Below are 15,684 nucleotides of genomic sequence, written 5' to 3' on the forward strand. Positions count from 1 at the left end.
GTGAATCCCTTTAAACACTTGGAATATTTACTAGTTAGCATCATACCTGGTGTGAAAATTGGCTAAACTGATAGATATACTTGCATTAGTAAGCCTCACTGAACCTCAAACTTACAACAAGGGTAGACTCCATAAAAAGGGACCCTATGAATAGTATATAGATAAAACAATCTAGCATTCTGACACTTGAGATTGCACTTGCCCCACAGTACCCAATACATACACAATTAATCAAAACATTGTGTTCTATCAATATTTATAACTGGACAAATATTTCTATGTTTTGTATTTATTCTACCTGTCAAACTTCCTAAAATATTATAAATCATTCAAAGAAAGCATTATTTTATGAATGTTTTTCTTACACTAAAACTACCATTTGCCAAAATGGTTATGGCTTTACGACAAAAGCACTAACAGTGTACAAATGGTGCACACTAGTAATTAGAAAACAGTCCCAACGGTATAAAAGTGGTATAATGGTGTAATAATGCTCTTTATCAAAGCACTTTTAAAATTCAACATATCTACAATGAAGCACAATAGGAAGTTACTAATACGTAAAAATGTAATTAGTTTATTAGCTGCATATAGCCACATATAGATTATGAGGTCAAATGCCTGTGTAATGATGCACTCTTCAGTGATCCGATGACTTTAATGCACTCCTGTCATAGTCATTTTATGAAGCAGGGCTTCCCTGGACAAAGTTGTCCATAGTGTGCCCCTTCCCAGTTTCATTCATCCATCCATCGCACCTCCCTATGTATCAAGGTAGGAATGCAGGCTTTGTAGATAATACTGTGGAGCACATTGTTCGTCATAGAACTATTTTAATAGCAAGCATCTATATATAATACTAACACAATACTAGCAAATGTACATATTTTAATATAAGTATTACTCCTCCTCTCCTGCTTTCCTTCTGTAAGTGTATCTTGCTCTTGCAGGGAAAATATAGACTTAAGTTCAATATCAAAGAGAAGAATTGCCATGCTTTGTGAAGTGTTCCTAAGCAAAGTCAATCAATCTACAGAGCAGAGAAAAGCAGTCAGTGCCATTGGATAGTTGTTAGTCAATAGTGTAACACACATGGGACTCTGGGAATGGCAGCACTGGACCACTGGACAGGAGGTAAGTTACATTGTACAGCATGGTGCCCAACAGGTAGGTCCGAAATGTTTTAAAACTACAGCTTCCATGATGCTTTGTCATTTAAAGGCATGCAAAGTATCATATAAGTTGTAGTTCTACAACATTTGGGGATCTACCTTTAGGGCACCTCTGTTGTAAAGTGTCTTAAGAAAATTGTGACGGACTGCCTGGCACCCCAACCAGGTACCTCCGTCAATCACTGCTTCCTAGTACTTGCAAGCACCATAAGCACTGCATTGGAACACCTTAACCACCGTAAAGCCCACAAACCGCCGCAGCTTGATTGGTGTCTCACTGTCCTCCACCCACCCTGGACCCAAGACCAGGATCTAGCTTCCAGTGGGTAGACCTCTCCTAGTCCAGAGAGCAAGTGTTGTGATCCAAGGGAGTATAGTGATTATAGCAATCCCCAGATTGTGAATATAGCTCTCCAATACCCTAAACATGAGCCTAGACTTCATGAAGGGTAAAACGAATCTCAATTTAATGGTAGCCACAACTGGCCTTTTATGAAAGTCCCCATGCAAGGGGCACTCTACCCTGCACCTGAGAGTAAACCACAGTAGAAATAAATACACAATCACATTGGCTCTCAGGTCCTGGACACTCCCATACAAAATCAGATAATCCCTCCTCTGTGCCTGGGAGATAATTGGATCAGGAACTGTACTAAGCTAATCCAATTATCTCCAAGCACAGAAAGAACATACATTTTCCAAACACCCCAAAAGTACCCCTAAAACACACAAAATCCCATGATAGCCCTGATCTGGGTGACCAACATATCCAAACATCACCAAGATCAATTCAGGGGTTCGAAAATTTCCTGGCAGTCTTAATTTTGACCCACCGCCTGCATGGTCCCATGCCCAAAACAGTTCCAGAGAATCAGGGCTTGCAGTCGGTCTAGTTCGGTAGTTTAAAAACGAACAAACCACCGAACATAGTCAATAGTCTTACCCTGGAGCTTGATCCGCTTGTTCGTGGGAACATTTTTCTAAGTGTTGTGGAACTGAACGCAGGTGATCCTGGAAGTCCAGCGGTGTTCAGGAATTTCTGTGTCTTTTTTCAGTTCCATGAGATTCATGCCCAAACACCGATGTCTGTGTTTGTGGGAACAAGATGGCCTCTACCTCATGGTTGTCCATAGGAATTGCGGCCACCCAGGCGAACACTTAGAACGCTGTGGTGGAAATTGCTACAAAGTAGCAATTAGGCTTAACAAGCTCCAGGGTGGTCTCCGGTTCGTGCGGCTGTTCGGGTCCCGAACCAAATATAAAATCTCCCGAACCAAGTCTGTTCACATAGTTTTTTAAAGGGCCCATAGTCTTTTGGTAAGAGGCTGGCCAGCAGGCCCCTCCAAGAACATGTGACAAGGCTCAGTTCGTCACAAAAACAAATACACAATTTGATAAATTATTGATTTACTGCTCTAGGATCTGTTGTAGCTTAAGATGAACTTGGTATATAAATTAACTTTACAATGAATGGATAGTGGATCTTATCAGGATATAGTGATAAATGATTTTATACATTATTTTTTAAATAGAACATTCTATCACTTTAATTAAAGTCGTTCTCTAAAAGTTGTCCTCCAGATTTTTATAATCAATATTACTATAAGAGATGATGAATATCTGTAACATTCATAAACTTTAATTGCTGTAAAAGACACAGGGATATATTTATTTAATATGGGCTTTAGGTTAAAACAACCCTATAACAACTTAGCAAGAACTGTGTGATATAACTCTACCCACAGACATTTGTACACACAGTTTAAAACAACGCCTATTGCCTATCCAAGTACCAAAACAATACCAAAACATGAGAGGTGCTGTGATCAAATATTTTTTGTAGGGCTGCACAAGTCATGTGTAAGAAAATAATATCAAAAATATTACAATTATTTGACATCTTTCCTGTATCTAAAGTTTATATAACCACAATTTAACCAAGGTTCAAGTTAAATGGGATGATGCATATGTTGCATGGAAATGTTTTCTTAAAAATATGAGAGGCAGGTAGAAAAAAACTTGTAAAGATATATGCAATTTCTCTCAATTCTAACTAAAGTCTCTTGGAGCACTGAATCCATCTATTTCCTCCATTTATTGTCAAGTTGTGGAAGAGTCAATGAATATACGCTGTCTCAGTTCTTCTCAAAAGAGAGATATAAATTCCCTAATGCCTACAATTCAGTGATGGATGTGGATGGAGACGCTGTCAGCCATGATGATAACTATTTCACAACTGACCAGTGTTTAGAATACAATGAATGTCCACCACTAGTATAGCCCATTTCTAAAATAAAATATACATGCCTCATGGACAAGCTGGCAGCAAAGGTCAGAAACTTTATCCAGTCTGGGTTTGGGCAATAGAGCGGAAAGAAAGAAATCCACAGATCCTTTGCCCATGAAACCCTGCCACATTTTGTATCTTGTGTTTTGTTTTAGTTAGTTCTGCATTGCTGAGTATATCCAATTAAAGATCCCATCATCATAACATATTTTATACTTATTAAGGGTACAAGCTTTGGCTCATTACAAAATAATGTATTTGTTATACGCGATACATTTATGAAGAAACCTATGGATTATCTTAATCAGAAAAAAACGTTGTTTTGACCTCCTTATATATATTATGTTATAATAAACATTGCTGAACATCTTAAACAAAAAGTATACAAAATGTAAAATGCAGGCTTTATGAGAACATTGTCCTAACAATCATTATTTTGATTGTATACCTGTACCTTAATTAAAAAATTAATAAAATACAATGAGTTTTATGGCAACCTTTTCAAGACCAATGATATGTCATGACTTTCATAACAGAGAGATTTACATATATTCATAATAACGAGATTTTCCTTATTATAGTACTGAAGCGAATATAATATCACATTTAAAACTTTTATTTGTTTTAATGATAACTTGTCAACTACCCGTTTTAGAAGCAAATGTTAGGAAAATTTACACAAAAATTTACAAATCATGAAAATTAGTAGTAAAGTTGACAGATAGTATGAAAAAAGAAGCCAGACTTAAAAGGGAAAGTATTAAATATCAGCATATCTTACCTTTTAATCCAAACTTTGAGTGCCTTCCAAACTTCAGGATGATTAGCATTATCACAAGACCAGTGCACACTAGTGCCGCAATTCCAACAACGACATAAACCTGCAGCAAACATCGCAGTGACATACAGTCAAAATGATATATGAATTTACTCCTTCCACCACCAGGCAAGATACATTCCGCCTAATGTCGCCCTCTAAATATAGAAGGAATCATTATTTCTTAATTCCACTTTAGTTATACGGCAATGAAAGGGTTGGACCATGGGAACCTGGGGAGGGGGAGGAAAGTCTCTATTTAATGTCAAACCACTTGAAAAAATATTTGCACAGAACCAGGCACAAGGTTCGTAGCGAGTGGCACAATAACCACTGTTGTGGTCAGGGTCAAGGATTTCTGCCGCCCTAGGCAAAGATCCATTTTGCCGCCACCTCATGAAAGCAAATACAATCTCACAGAGGTTTATTCACTAACCTCTGAATTGCAGTCATTTGAAAACCAAATTGCAAAGTTTAAGCAAAAACAGCTGAACTCTGACTGTAGCCGAATTGGAGAATTTTTCTGCTATTTTGGCCTAAATTCTGCCATATGGTTTCCAGTTAGGTCTACCTAATACACACATACTGTTTAATGCGTACATCCATAAACACACACTGCCTAATACCTACATCCACACAAACACACTGCCTAATACCTACATCCACACAAACACACTGCCTAATACCTACATCCATACACACACACTGTCTAATACATGCATCCATATACGCATAGTGCTTAATACCTACATCCATACACACACACTGTCTAATACATGCATCCATATACGCATACTGCTTAATACCTACAACCTTACACACACCCTGCCTAATACATACATACATACACACAAACTGCCTAAGACATGCATTATACACACATACTGCCTAATACCTACATCCATGCACACATACTGCCTAATACATACATTGTACGCTGTGATAAATTATGTATTCAATGCATTTGGTGACTTTAATTAATAAGACTAGCACAGACGAGCACACACTGACAGATGATCACACTCACTGATAGACACAAACTGGCAGACACACTCACTGACAGACACATACTCAGTCACTGATTGACACACACTCACTGACAGACACACACACACTCACTGACAGACACATACACATACACACACACTCACTGACACACAGACTCACATAATTAAAAACATTTGAGGCAAATTCAGCCTTCCAACCTCCCTGGGGTCCAGTGTGGGGCAGCTTCTCACTCCTCCAACGCACTGTTTAGTATGCTGGGGCCCGAATGAGATCATATTCCGGGTCCCGGCATCACAGAGGGCACGCGAGGGAGGAGTGAGAAGCTGTAAGAACAGCCTCCCTCACCTCCCACACTGCTGCCTGCCTCCTGTCCCCCTCTCTTTCAGCATTTTACGGCAGAGCAGGCACTTGCTATCAAGGCAGGTTTGGCCAAATCGATTCATGCAAAATTTAAAAATTCAGGACAAGTGGTATGATTATGATATTTTTATTTGGGATTACAGGTCAGACAAATTTCGTACATGCCAATTTTTTGGGAAGAATGATTTGGACGAACCGAAAGGGTGTGAAAATAGGCAAATCAATGTACTGCACAATATATACACAGTATACATTTTGTATATATTTTGCATTACACTGGCAGGCACATTGTCCTGCCTTTTGGTTCACAATTCCAGTGAGAAGTTGCCAATAGAGGGAAAAAAGATGGTCATTAAAAAAAACAACAACCAATATTTATATTTTATATATTTTATATAAATATATCATTTTGTATTATTTTTTTTTTACTGGCTATTCTTTTTTCTTTATTTATTATTGGTTAAACTATCTGTGAATAAAATTAACATTTAGCGGTTCTCTTCTAACTATCAATCGTATTTTTCCCATCAATCATCTCTTTTTTCAGCGCCTTGTCGGCATTATGAATTACAAATTAAATGAAATTGGTCATTGTCTGTTTCGGTTGCTTATGATTTGGTCATAGTTACAGAATTCGGACAACCTGCCGACATTTAGATGAATTACAATTGGATACAATTTGGAAAGGCTGCACAAGCCTAGTTCTCTTAACTTTTTATTTCTGACTTCCATGTTCAGTATCTCCATGTTACAGCACCTCTATCTTAGCACATGCACCTCCTCATTGCTATGCCCATACTACCAACACCACAGCTCCCTTCTAAAAACACAGTTCCTCCTCTAGAGTACAAATAATATTCCCACTGAAAATTTCCAGTCCTTAAAGAAAACACACATCTCAAGGAACAATTACCCCTTCTCCTCAAGATGTACTACTTTCCCTTTAACACAACACAGTTTTCTACCAGAGCAAAGACCCCCTCTCCAATTGCCCTAACCTTCCTCTTCCCATAATCAGTTTCATTTATCTCACTTCACACTCAAGCAACCCAAACACCCTCTTCCATCTGCCCACCAGCTGATACCAGACACAGTCAGGGATCTCTCAGCCAATCCCTTGTCACTCAGTGCTTTCATTAGGATGATTTCTGTAAGACATGCACCTATGTTCACTAGTCCCTCGCTGAAAGCAATGCATTACACATGTGCTATTCATAAAACAGAAACATTTCACTAGCTAAAAAAAAAAGGAGTGAGCATTAGTTGTAATTGATTGACACTGCTGCTAGCTTCCATTAACTGCACAATTGGTTTACAATTTTTTTTTCCCAAAAAATAATATGTTTGTGGATGAATCAACAAACGGGTTAAAGTAAGAAGAAACAAAATAAAATCTGTCTCTAAACCAAAAACTAAGCAAGTCCACTCCATGCATTAACTCTCAGTCTGCCTCTTATTTGTAGCCCCCATCCACAGAAAAAGGGACCCTTACTAATGTGATTTATTGCATTATCTAATGATTTATTTATGCATTAAAGAACAAGTCTAAGTACTCAAGTGTTAGAAAAGCATGGGATGTACACTTACAGTAATGCTGTCTTCATTCCCATCATCCGAAACATCTGTTGATGTGACACCATTATCTGTGCTGGACCTCCCACCATCGTTTGAAGTGGTCTCGTAATCTTAACAAGAAAATAAGAAATATATATTAAAATGAATAAATGTTAACTACTTGGTGCATTCGTTTAAGCTCAGTGACAGGTAAAAATCGTGTTTAACAAAGCATGAGAGGAGCTGATGCACGCTATCATCAAAAGCAAATCAAATGCAAACATAGTTTAAAGAGACACCATAGTCACCAAAACTTAATGAAGCAATTTTGGCACATAGATCATGCCGCTGCAGTTTATAAAGCCTTAGTCACACTTCCCTGTTTGTAACGTGCACAGCCTTCCTAAACACTTCCTGTAAAGAGACATCTAATGTTTACGTTTTCTTTGTTGCACATTCTGTTTAATTTCTTATCTATAGATTTAGAATTTCTTATCTAGAGCCTGCAGGAGCCTCCTGTATGCTATTAAAGTTTAATATACAGAACACGACTTAAAAACATATATAGTAAGTTAACATCTGATTAACAATGAAACCATTTTTTATGTAGGTTGCGTGAATCACAGACATTGGTAGTGAGGCTAGGACAGCATAAACAGAAAATAAAAGTTGTTTATCTCCTACATGGCAGAGAATTGAGTAGTGAGTCTGCAAGGCATGATCCGTACACTAAAACTGCTTCATTAAGCTAAAGTTGTTTTGAAGCCCATAGTATTCCTTTAATTAAATTAAAAGTGCTACTTCACTATTTTTGTGATTGTTTTATGATTTGGCTGGGTCAGCTAAGCTTCTTCCACTGATTACCTAAAAGCTAAAATTAACCATGACCTATCAAACTCTATAGCCATTAATTCGAAAATATATCCTAGCCCAGAATAGTTGAACAAAAATTGTAGTCCAGGCACTCAAGGATCAAGTCAGCAGTTTATTGGAACAAAGTGCAAAGTTTCAATCCCACAAAGGATCTTTCTTGAGTAAGATCCCTTGTGAGATCGAAACGTTGCACCTTGTTCCAATAAACCTGCTGAATTGATCCTTGAGTGCCTGGACTACAATTTTTGTTCAACTATCACAGGAGTGGTAGCCAACTCCAGGTATGGTTGCACCAGGATTGTAATAAGTGTGCGGAGTTCCTTTTCTTTTTGTTTATACACTAGCCCAGAATAGTGTAATTTGTACTCTATACAAATGCTGGCACTGTTAATTGTGTAATAGTAGGTTCTATAGTATGTTGAGTTTTTATCGGACACTATTGCTTAGTTTTATCCCCTCTGCCACACAAATATGATGATGTATATAATTTTGGTAACATGTTCTGTAGACCTGTGTTTGTACTCTTAACGAAAAAATTCAAGTTGAGACCTCAAAATCTAGCTTTCTCTTAAACTAATGGAAGGTTTCTGCTGATAATTTTGCATACAGTACTTTGACTCACAAATGCTGCTTAGTCCATTATGGAGTTTAATTAAATAATCTAGTTTTCAAATTCATCCATTGACACGTCTATATGAAACTTTAAAGGAACAGCCCTCAGTAGTGGTTATGGGGCCAGAAGTGACCCGGTACTGTCCCACAGTAAGTAGTCAAACCATTTTAGTGTGGTTTGACAACTTACCTCGGTTCCCCGGGCACCATGTTGCTCAGTTAATGCACTCAGCCAATGAGCACAGTCCTGCATGGCCCTGCTAGTACTTAGCTCTGTAGGCTTGCCGATAAAGTTTCAAAATGCATTCTATAAAAATTTGCACTAACAAAGTTAGTGATAACAAGCTATGTCATGTAGCCTAGAAAGATCAACTAGTGTACACTGATCTGAATGTTTTTAATAAAGTTTGTAAATGTGCATTGAATAAAATCTGAACAAGTCTGAACACAACATAAAGTGAGAAATTAAAGCCAGATAAACACATATGCTATATTGCAATTCATATATACATATTTCCCTTCCTTGCAAATATTAATTTATTGTTATGCTGGGACATGTAATGAAAAGTACGGTCGTTTGGTAATGTTTGTGCCAAAAAACATTGGACAAGTATTTCCCTGGTATAACCTTCTTATTACCTCCTTCTGTTTAAAATGTTGATATTGGAAAACTTAATAAAGAATTACTTACAAAAAAATAAAAAATAAATGGACAAGCTCCGTGTTTATCATAAAAACATGAGTCATAGTAAATAGTTATATCTAGAGGAACAACGTGTAGTGGGTTAAAGTAATGTGTTTTTGTTTTTTATTTAATTGCGTTATTTTTTTTTATTTTAGAAATGTAATTTTAAATAGAGTAAATATTTAATTAAAATATTTGTTTTAGGAAGAAAAATATTAAAGTGGGAAAAATATTATGGCCTGTTTGTTGTGGGAAGATCTGTGTTTAACAATATATTTACTATCCACTAAAGTTTCCCTCATCATGACTCTGTTGGCTTATGTGCCACAAGTTTATGTGCCACAAGTAATGCCTGGGCTCAATAGCAAGTAACCAGCTTTATTGTTTTCTGACAGAAAACTAATATTTGCAGTGCTCTTACAACTGCAATGGATTCTGGGTGGGCATAGGCAAAATAGTTTAACAAAGAACTACATTTTTGCCTCAGAAAGTCCACTTTATACATATCTTTGGCGTATATGTCTGCTGTATACAACAGCTTTTAAACACAACTTTGTTGAACTCATTTGCATATGCCCTACAGAAAAGAGGCATTATTTAAAGTAAATAAAGACTTGGTGAGAGAGGGCATAGGCAGCACTGGGTTATTAGATGATGTTTAGGGCTGTAACCCTATTTAAATGTATCACAATTTCTTAAATTCATCAATTTATATTTAAAATCACTATATATAAGCAGTTTAAAGGGAGCTTTTGTAATACATGTTAATGTATTTGCCGTGTGTCTATAGCAATATTCTGTGTAACCAATGGATACAGCTACAAAGAAAGACTATACCTTACCAGAGACAGAGCCTGGGGTTTAGCTCAGTTCTGCAATATGCAATCATTTAAGCATGCAACATGATTAGCAATATTATCTAGCATGCATATGAAATTCCTTTCTGTTGTTCTCTTCAGCATTGGTCGCGTGTCACAAAAATGCGTAAATAAAATGTCAGGTTTACAGAGGCTTCTGGCTGGAGTTTAACTACCTAGCTCTTCTGTCTATCATTTACCAAGGACAGTGTGTTAATGATTTTGTAACAGGAACAGGGTAGACTAATCTGCAGCTTGGGATCCAGGGGCTAATTCCGCTATACTATCTGTCTATTCTCCACCACATCTTCCACACTGTTATCAACCACTCTGCCCCATCCCTCTTCAAGGCAGGTATCAATCTCTCTGCTTCAACTGCTTCCAATGACCTATTTTACAAAGGCACTTGTGGCTCACAGGCCTAGCTTTTGCCACCATCTTTACAAATAAAAATTCTGGCTCTCAGCCAACTCTTTTATTAAAGGTCTCACAAAGGTCCTTCACAAAGGCACACGTGGCTCATATGTTTTCCAGTGAAGTATCGACCCATCTGCCCAGTTGTAACATGAACAGGTTAGACAGATCCTTAGCTTGGGATCCAGACCTGCACAACTACGCCAGCCATTCCTTCTCCACCACATCTTCCAGGAAGGTATCAACCCCTCTGCCCCCTCCCTCTTCCAGGCTATTACCAAACTCCCTGTGCCTGAACTGTTTCCAATGACTGCCTTTACATATACACTTGTGGCTCACAGGCCTAGCTTTTGCAAAAAACACTTTTGGCTCTCAGGTCAACTATTTCATTGAGCACATCCTATCATTAGAAAGCACATCCTACCATTTTGCTAGAATCCCTAAGGAAATAGGCAGGACACACAGTTCGTAATGGAACTATGACACCATACTTAATTACTATCTAGTAGCAGTTAGCAAAATGTCAGATGCTCAATTTGGACAACAGCAATACTCATCCATAACCCTTCCTTACCACCGAAGATGTATAATTGGTCAGTTCAACTACGACTCCTCAATCCTGCGAACATGATGACTCCCTTTGCTTGGAAGACAGACTCAATGTTATCCTTAGCAGCCTGCTTTCAACTTGTTCAAAACATACAGCGCTTTGAAGATCTAGCAATGGACTCTCATCCATTAAGGAAGAGGTGTAATGCTAGATGGTTTGACTGACTAAACTATATTTCTTCTCCAGAAGCTCATCAGGTACTCCAGTTTTATGAGTGACCTTCTAGGATGCAATTTAGTTAGAGGTCACAGGGGACTGAACAAACTGTATCAGATTCATAAGCCTTCTTGAAGCAGATGATGTGGATCTTCGGGTGGATGTCCATTTGGTGCTTGTCTGAGCTCAGATTCAGATCCTCTGGCTGGTCCTCTTCAGGTGATGCTGTGCTAGTGGGACAACCACAAACTAATTCAGTTGTTTCCATCCTTTTTTTAAAATTATATCTTATATAGTGGCTTACGTCTGTATAATCTCTACCCCTTGTCCTCGCTTTCTTCTTTGCCATGTTTCCTCATTCTTTCCCTTTGTTCATGGTGTAATATAATTCTTCTTTTTCCCTTTATTGGGTGCACGCCTGGTGATTAACCCTACAAACTATCAACAGTCAGGCACTGTAACCCTCCCAAAAAATATTTGCACATGATTCAGTAAGACGTGGGAACCCGCTCCTTTTTTGCTTCATACTGACAAATACTGATGCACAAAGTCACCCATTTTACAATTTTTGTCATGGTTTTTGCATTCTTTGATGCTGGATTACTGATGGTGAAACATATCTGTGATGTTAACATTCTTCTAATCAATAACCGTTCATTGACTACAAATTCACTGTTTGCTGAGTTTGTCAATTTTATGTTTAGTTTAATCATAATGACTCCCTTCGCAACTTCTAGCTCTGTAAAACCTATATAAGGGACCATCATGGTGTATTAATGCTGAGAATATTTTTTCAATATGCTTTAAATAGATCTGTCACTATTTGTTGTCTTTCCCTTCTCCGTTATTCATTATAAATCTCTACAATATGCATATTTACCTCAGACCGTTTTTTAATTTCCTTGTTTTCAATTATTTTATCACCCCTACATTGTGTTTAATAATCCTCTGATAATGTGTTCTGTCTTATATTCTGCCCTTCACTGGGTGTGTGCTTGTAATCAAGTGCATGCTCAGTTAAAAGCTGACAACATCATTGATGAAATAGAAATTGTTTGAGGCAACCTCCCACAAGACAGGATGTCAGGAGAAGGTGAGTTTTGAATGAGACCTCCTCTGACAGACTTCACAAATGAAACAGAGCTTGACTTAAGCTCCTTCCTTGGCAAGATTTGTCATCTTGACGAATAGTCATAAGGAAACTTAACCTCCCTCACAAAACAGGGTTTAACATAAGGAATAAACTGAAGATGTTGCAGAAGGAAAAAAGTGACAGATTTGTTTTAAATACCTTTAAATTTAAAGACTCATTTAAGCCATTAAGAAAATGATTCATGATTAGTTGTCTATCCCAACAAATTGTTATTCCACAGTGGGGGTTATGATAAAAACAGCTTCTATATCATAGTTGAAAGCAAAGTGTTGAAAGTCACGTATGCCCAAACACATCATAATGCTGGGCAGTTTTATTCTCCCTACAGTCATTCACTTCTCTCTCTGCACTTTTGCAACAAAATCAGTTGGTATGGCTCATTATTTGAAACAAGATTATTATTAGCACAAGCATTTATAGAGCGCCAAAAAATTCCACAGCTCTTTACAATTATACAAACAGAAATTTTGAAGAAGGCCTTGCTCAAACAAGATTACAATCTACGAGGATTTCAGGTAGATGGTTATATATTGTTAGGTGTTATGCCAAAGGTCACTACTGACAAACTGGTCTGACCAGGATTCAAACCTGGGTTCCCAGATTCTAAGGTGGTGGCATTACCACTGCTCTAAACGACAATGGCATGATTAGTTCACTATCTGCTCTAATTTGCCTATGATATATTTTTTTTGTTTGTATAATTGAAGTAAAATGTAGCTAATAAAAGGTAATGACGTTTGATTTTATTGATGCCTAAACCATGTTTATTATAGAATTATAAATACATATTTTTATTGTATATATATATATATATATATATTTATATATATATTTATTATAAATTATATATCTTTTAACCTATATGTATCCAAGCCCCATATGCAAATAATTGAACAGTGAGTTCAATTATGCAATTTTATATGTATATACAAATTCTCAGGTTATTTATTATAAGTATGAAGGAATTTGAAGTAAATTTCCATTTTGTGGTTAGAACAACTGAACTAAAAAAAACCCACAGGTGACAGATTTTTCCAGGATAGTTATTTTGGCCTAAAATTTTAAATTTACTTTGAATTTCTAACAATTAGCAATGTATGATTTGCACATTTTTGTTTTGCATGTCTATACATCAAACACCTATAGGTCTCATTCAATGGCACTTCAGCAATAACACACAAACATATTTTGTCCAAGGAACAATTTGGCATGGTTTTTATATCCATACCCAAACAAGTGTAACATTGCATTTTTCTTTAGAACAAAGATTAGTCACAAACTAATCCTAACTAGACTCTCTGTCTTGCAATCATATACACACTTGCAACAACACCCATGTATGCTTTTCACTTAATCACTTTGTCATAAAATTTTAACTAGTCCAGTGACAACAGTACAGAACTCCAGCGGTCAAAAGACATGTTTTGAGAACCATTGCATTTAACAACTGTAGTTGCTTGTTCCTACATATGTTTTGTACTTTAATCTGAGGTGTATTATTGCTATGTTATAAATCTTTTTCAATACAAAATGTATACAAAACATTCTATGAGAAAGTCTGTTAGTCAAACAGTATTTGGGAAATGTGTGAAAAACGAGGAATAAATACATTTTTAATTTCTACCACATAAAATACTAGCATATTGGGGGAAAATTTTATATTTTTTTTACTGTGGTTTATTATTTGACATTTGAGACTTAGAAAAACAACAAATAAATGATTCAGAAGACAGAAATGACTCCTGAGTGTATATATTCTATATCTTCTGTCTTTTAACCTATATGTATCCAAACCCCATGTGCAAATAATTGAACAGTGAGTTTTCAGAGGCATGATCTATACACCAAAATTGCTTTATTAAGTTAAAGTTGTTTTGGTGTTTTGGTGACTATAGTGTCCTTTTAATTTGGATTGTGTACCTTCTAAAGGCAGTAACTGTCTAAGCAGTTACAGGAGGTATGGCTGCAACTGTATGTGTCCCCAGTCCCTGCGAGAACTATTTAGTTGGTCAGTTCAACTTTAATTAAAGGATCAGTGTATTTAATTTCCAGTAATTTTATGATGGGATGCATCAGAACTGTAATTTTGCTATGTGAGCATATATATTATGTATTCACTTTCAATCCGTATCAATAAGAGAAAAAAATATTTTATATGTACCATAAAATCCAGGCTCAGTAATTGTCTCATTACCTAAAACAGCAAAACAAAAAGAGAAAAAAAGAAAATATGTGAGTATAATATTAAATAACTAATTTAAATGTATTTGAAATTGTAAATACAGTACTCCGAAATACTGCATTGCTATTCATATAAGAAAAGTAAAATTAATAAGAACACAGTTTTGACCCAGTGCACTCTTGTAGATAAAGTCACAGAAAGACTAATTATCAATCTAGTGTAAAGTTCTGGTTTCACTGATTTTGTTGTCAATCTTTACACAATGTACAGTGGATGCAAGGGAAATTGTATGGGATGAATAATGGAGATGCTTAGGTGCATTTAAATTAAGAACTAAACATGTATGTTAATGTATGCATTCACAAGGTAAGCCAACCTGTATGAATGTCATTGAGGTTGGTAGTAGCATCTATATGTATAGCATATTGTGAAATTAGAGATGTTTCTTGACAATTTTTTTATTTTTGTCTAAACAAGTCATTATTAATTCAATGTATTGATCCTACACAGTTGTGCCCTTAATAGATATGACTTTCACACTCTCTTTCTCCATAGCTGTTATTCTCCCAATAGCACCATGGTATTAAAATGAACGTTTTGACCATTGTTTTTTATTACATGGCGTAGCCCTGTAGCAGAAGGGAACTGAGGACATAAAGTATGTATGCATTATGTTTTCATGGAATGGTGGACGGAATGAGATAGAAAAATGGGACAAAATGTTGGGAATTCAGCAAAGTTAGATAAAATATGTAGGAGAACAAGGCAGGTAACTAGGACTGTAAGATTTTATTTAACCCCTTAAGGACCAAACTTCTGGAATAAAAGGGAATCATGACATGTCACACATGTCATGTGTCCTTAAGGGGTTAAAAGGAAATTTAAATGCAAACAACCACACGTATACTTTACAAAAAAAAAAAAAATACTTGCAATCTAAATAA

At 36.5% G+C, this 15,684-nt stretch overlaps 1 protein-coding gene across 6 annotated transcripts in view; it reads right to left on the minus strand.

Moving 5' to 3' along the window:
• Nucleotides 1-15,684, minus strand: part of NTRK2 (neurotrophic receptor tyrosine kinase 2) — a 230,715-nt gene that overhangs the window by 156,174 nt on the left and 58,857 nt on the right. For 4 of the 6 annotated variants that reach the window (XM_063454987.1, XM_063454984.1, XM_063454986.1 and 1 more), the window contains exons 10-12: nt 14,720-14,752; nt 7,232-7,329; nt 4,241-4,340 (exon numbers count right to left, since the gene is read on the minus strand). In XM_063454987.1, the coding sequence (XP_063311057.1) occupies nt 4,241-4,340; nt 7,232-7,329; nt 14,720-14,752 (231 nt within the window). The remainder of the gene's footprint in view (nt 1-4,240; nt 4,341-7,231; nt 7,330-14,719; nt 14,753-15,684) is intronic. The other 2 variants (XM_063454989.1, XM_063454988.1) reach the window with 1 other exon arrangement.

This window comes from Pelobates fuscus, chromosome 5 (genome assembly GCF_036172605.1).
Source record: "Pelobates fuscus isolate aPelFus1 chromosome 5, aPelFus1.pri, whole genome shotgun sequence".
NCBI classification, from domain to species: Eukaryota; Metazoa; Chordata; class Amphibia; order Anura; family Pelobatidae; genus Pelobates; species Pelobates fuscus.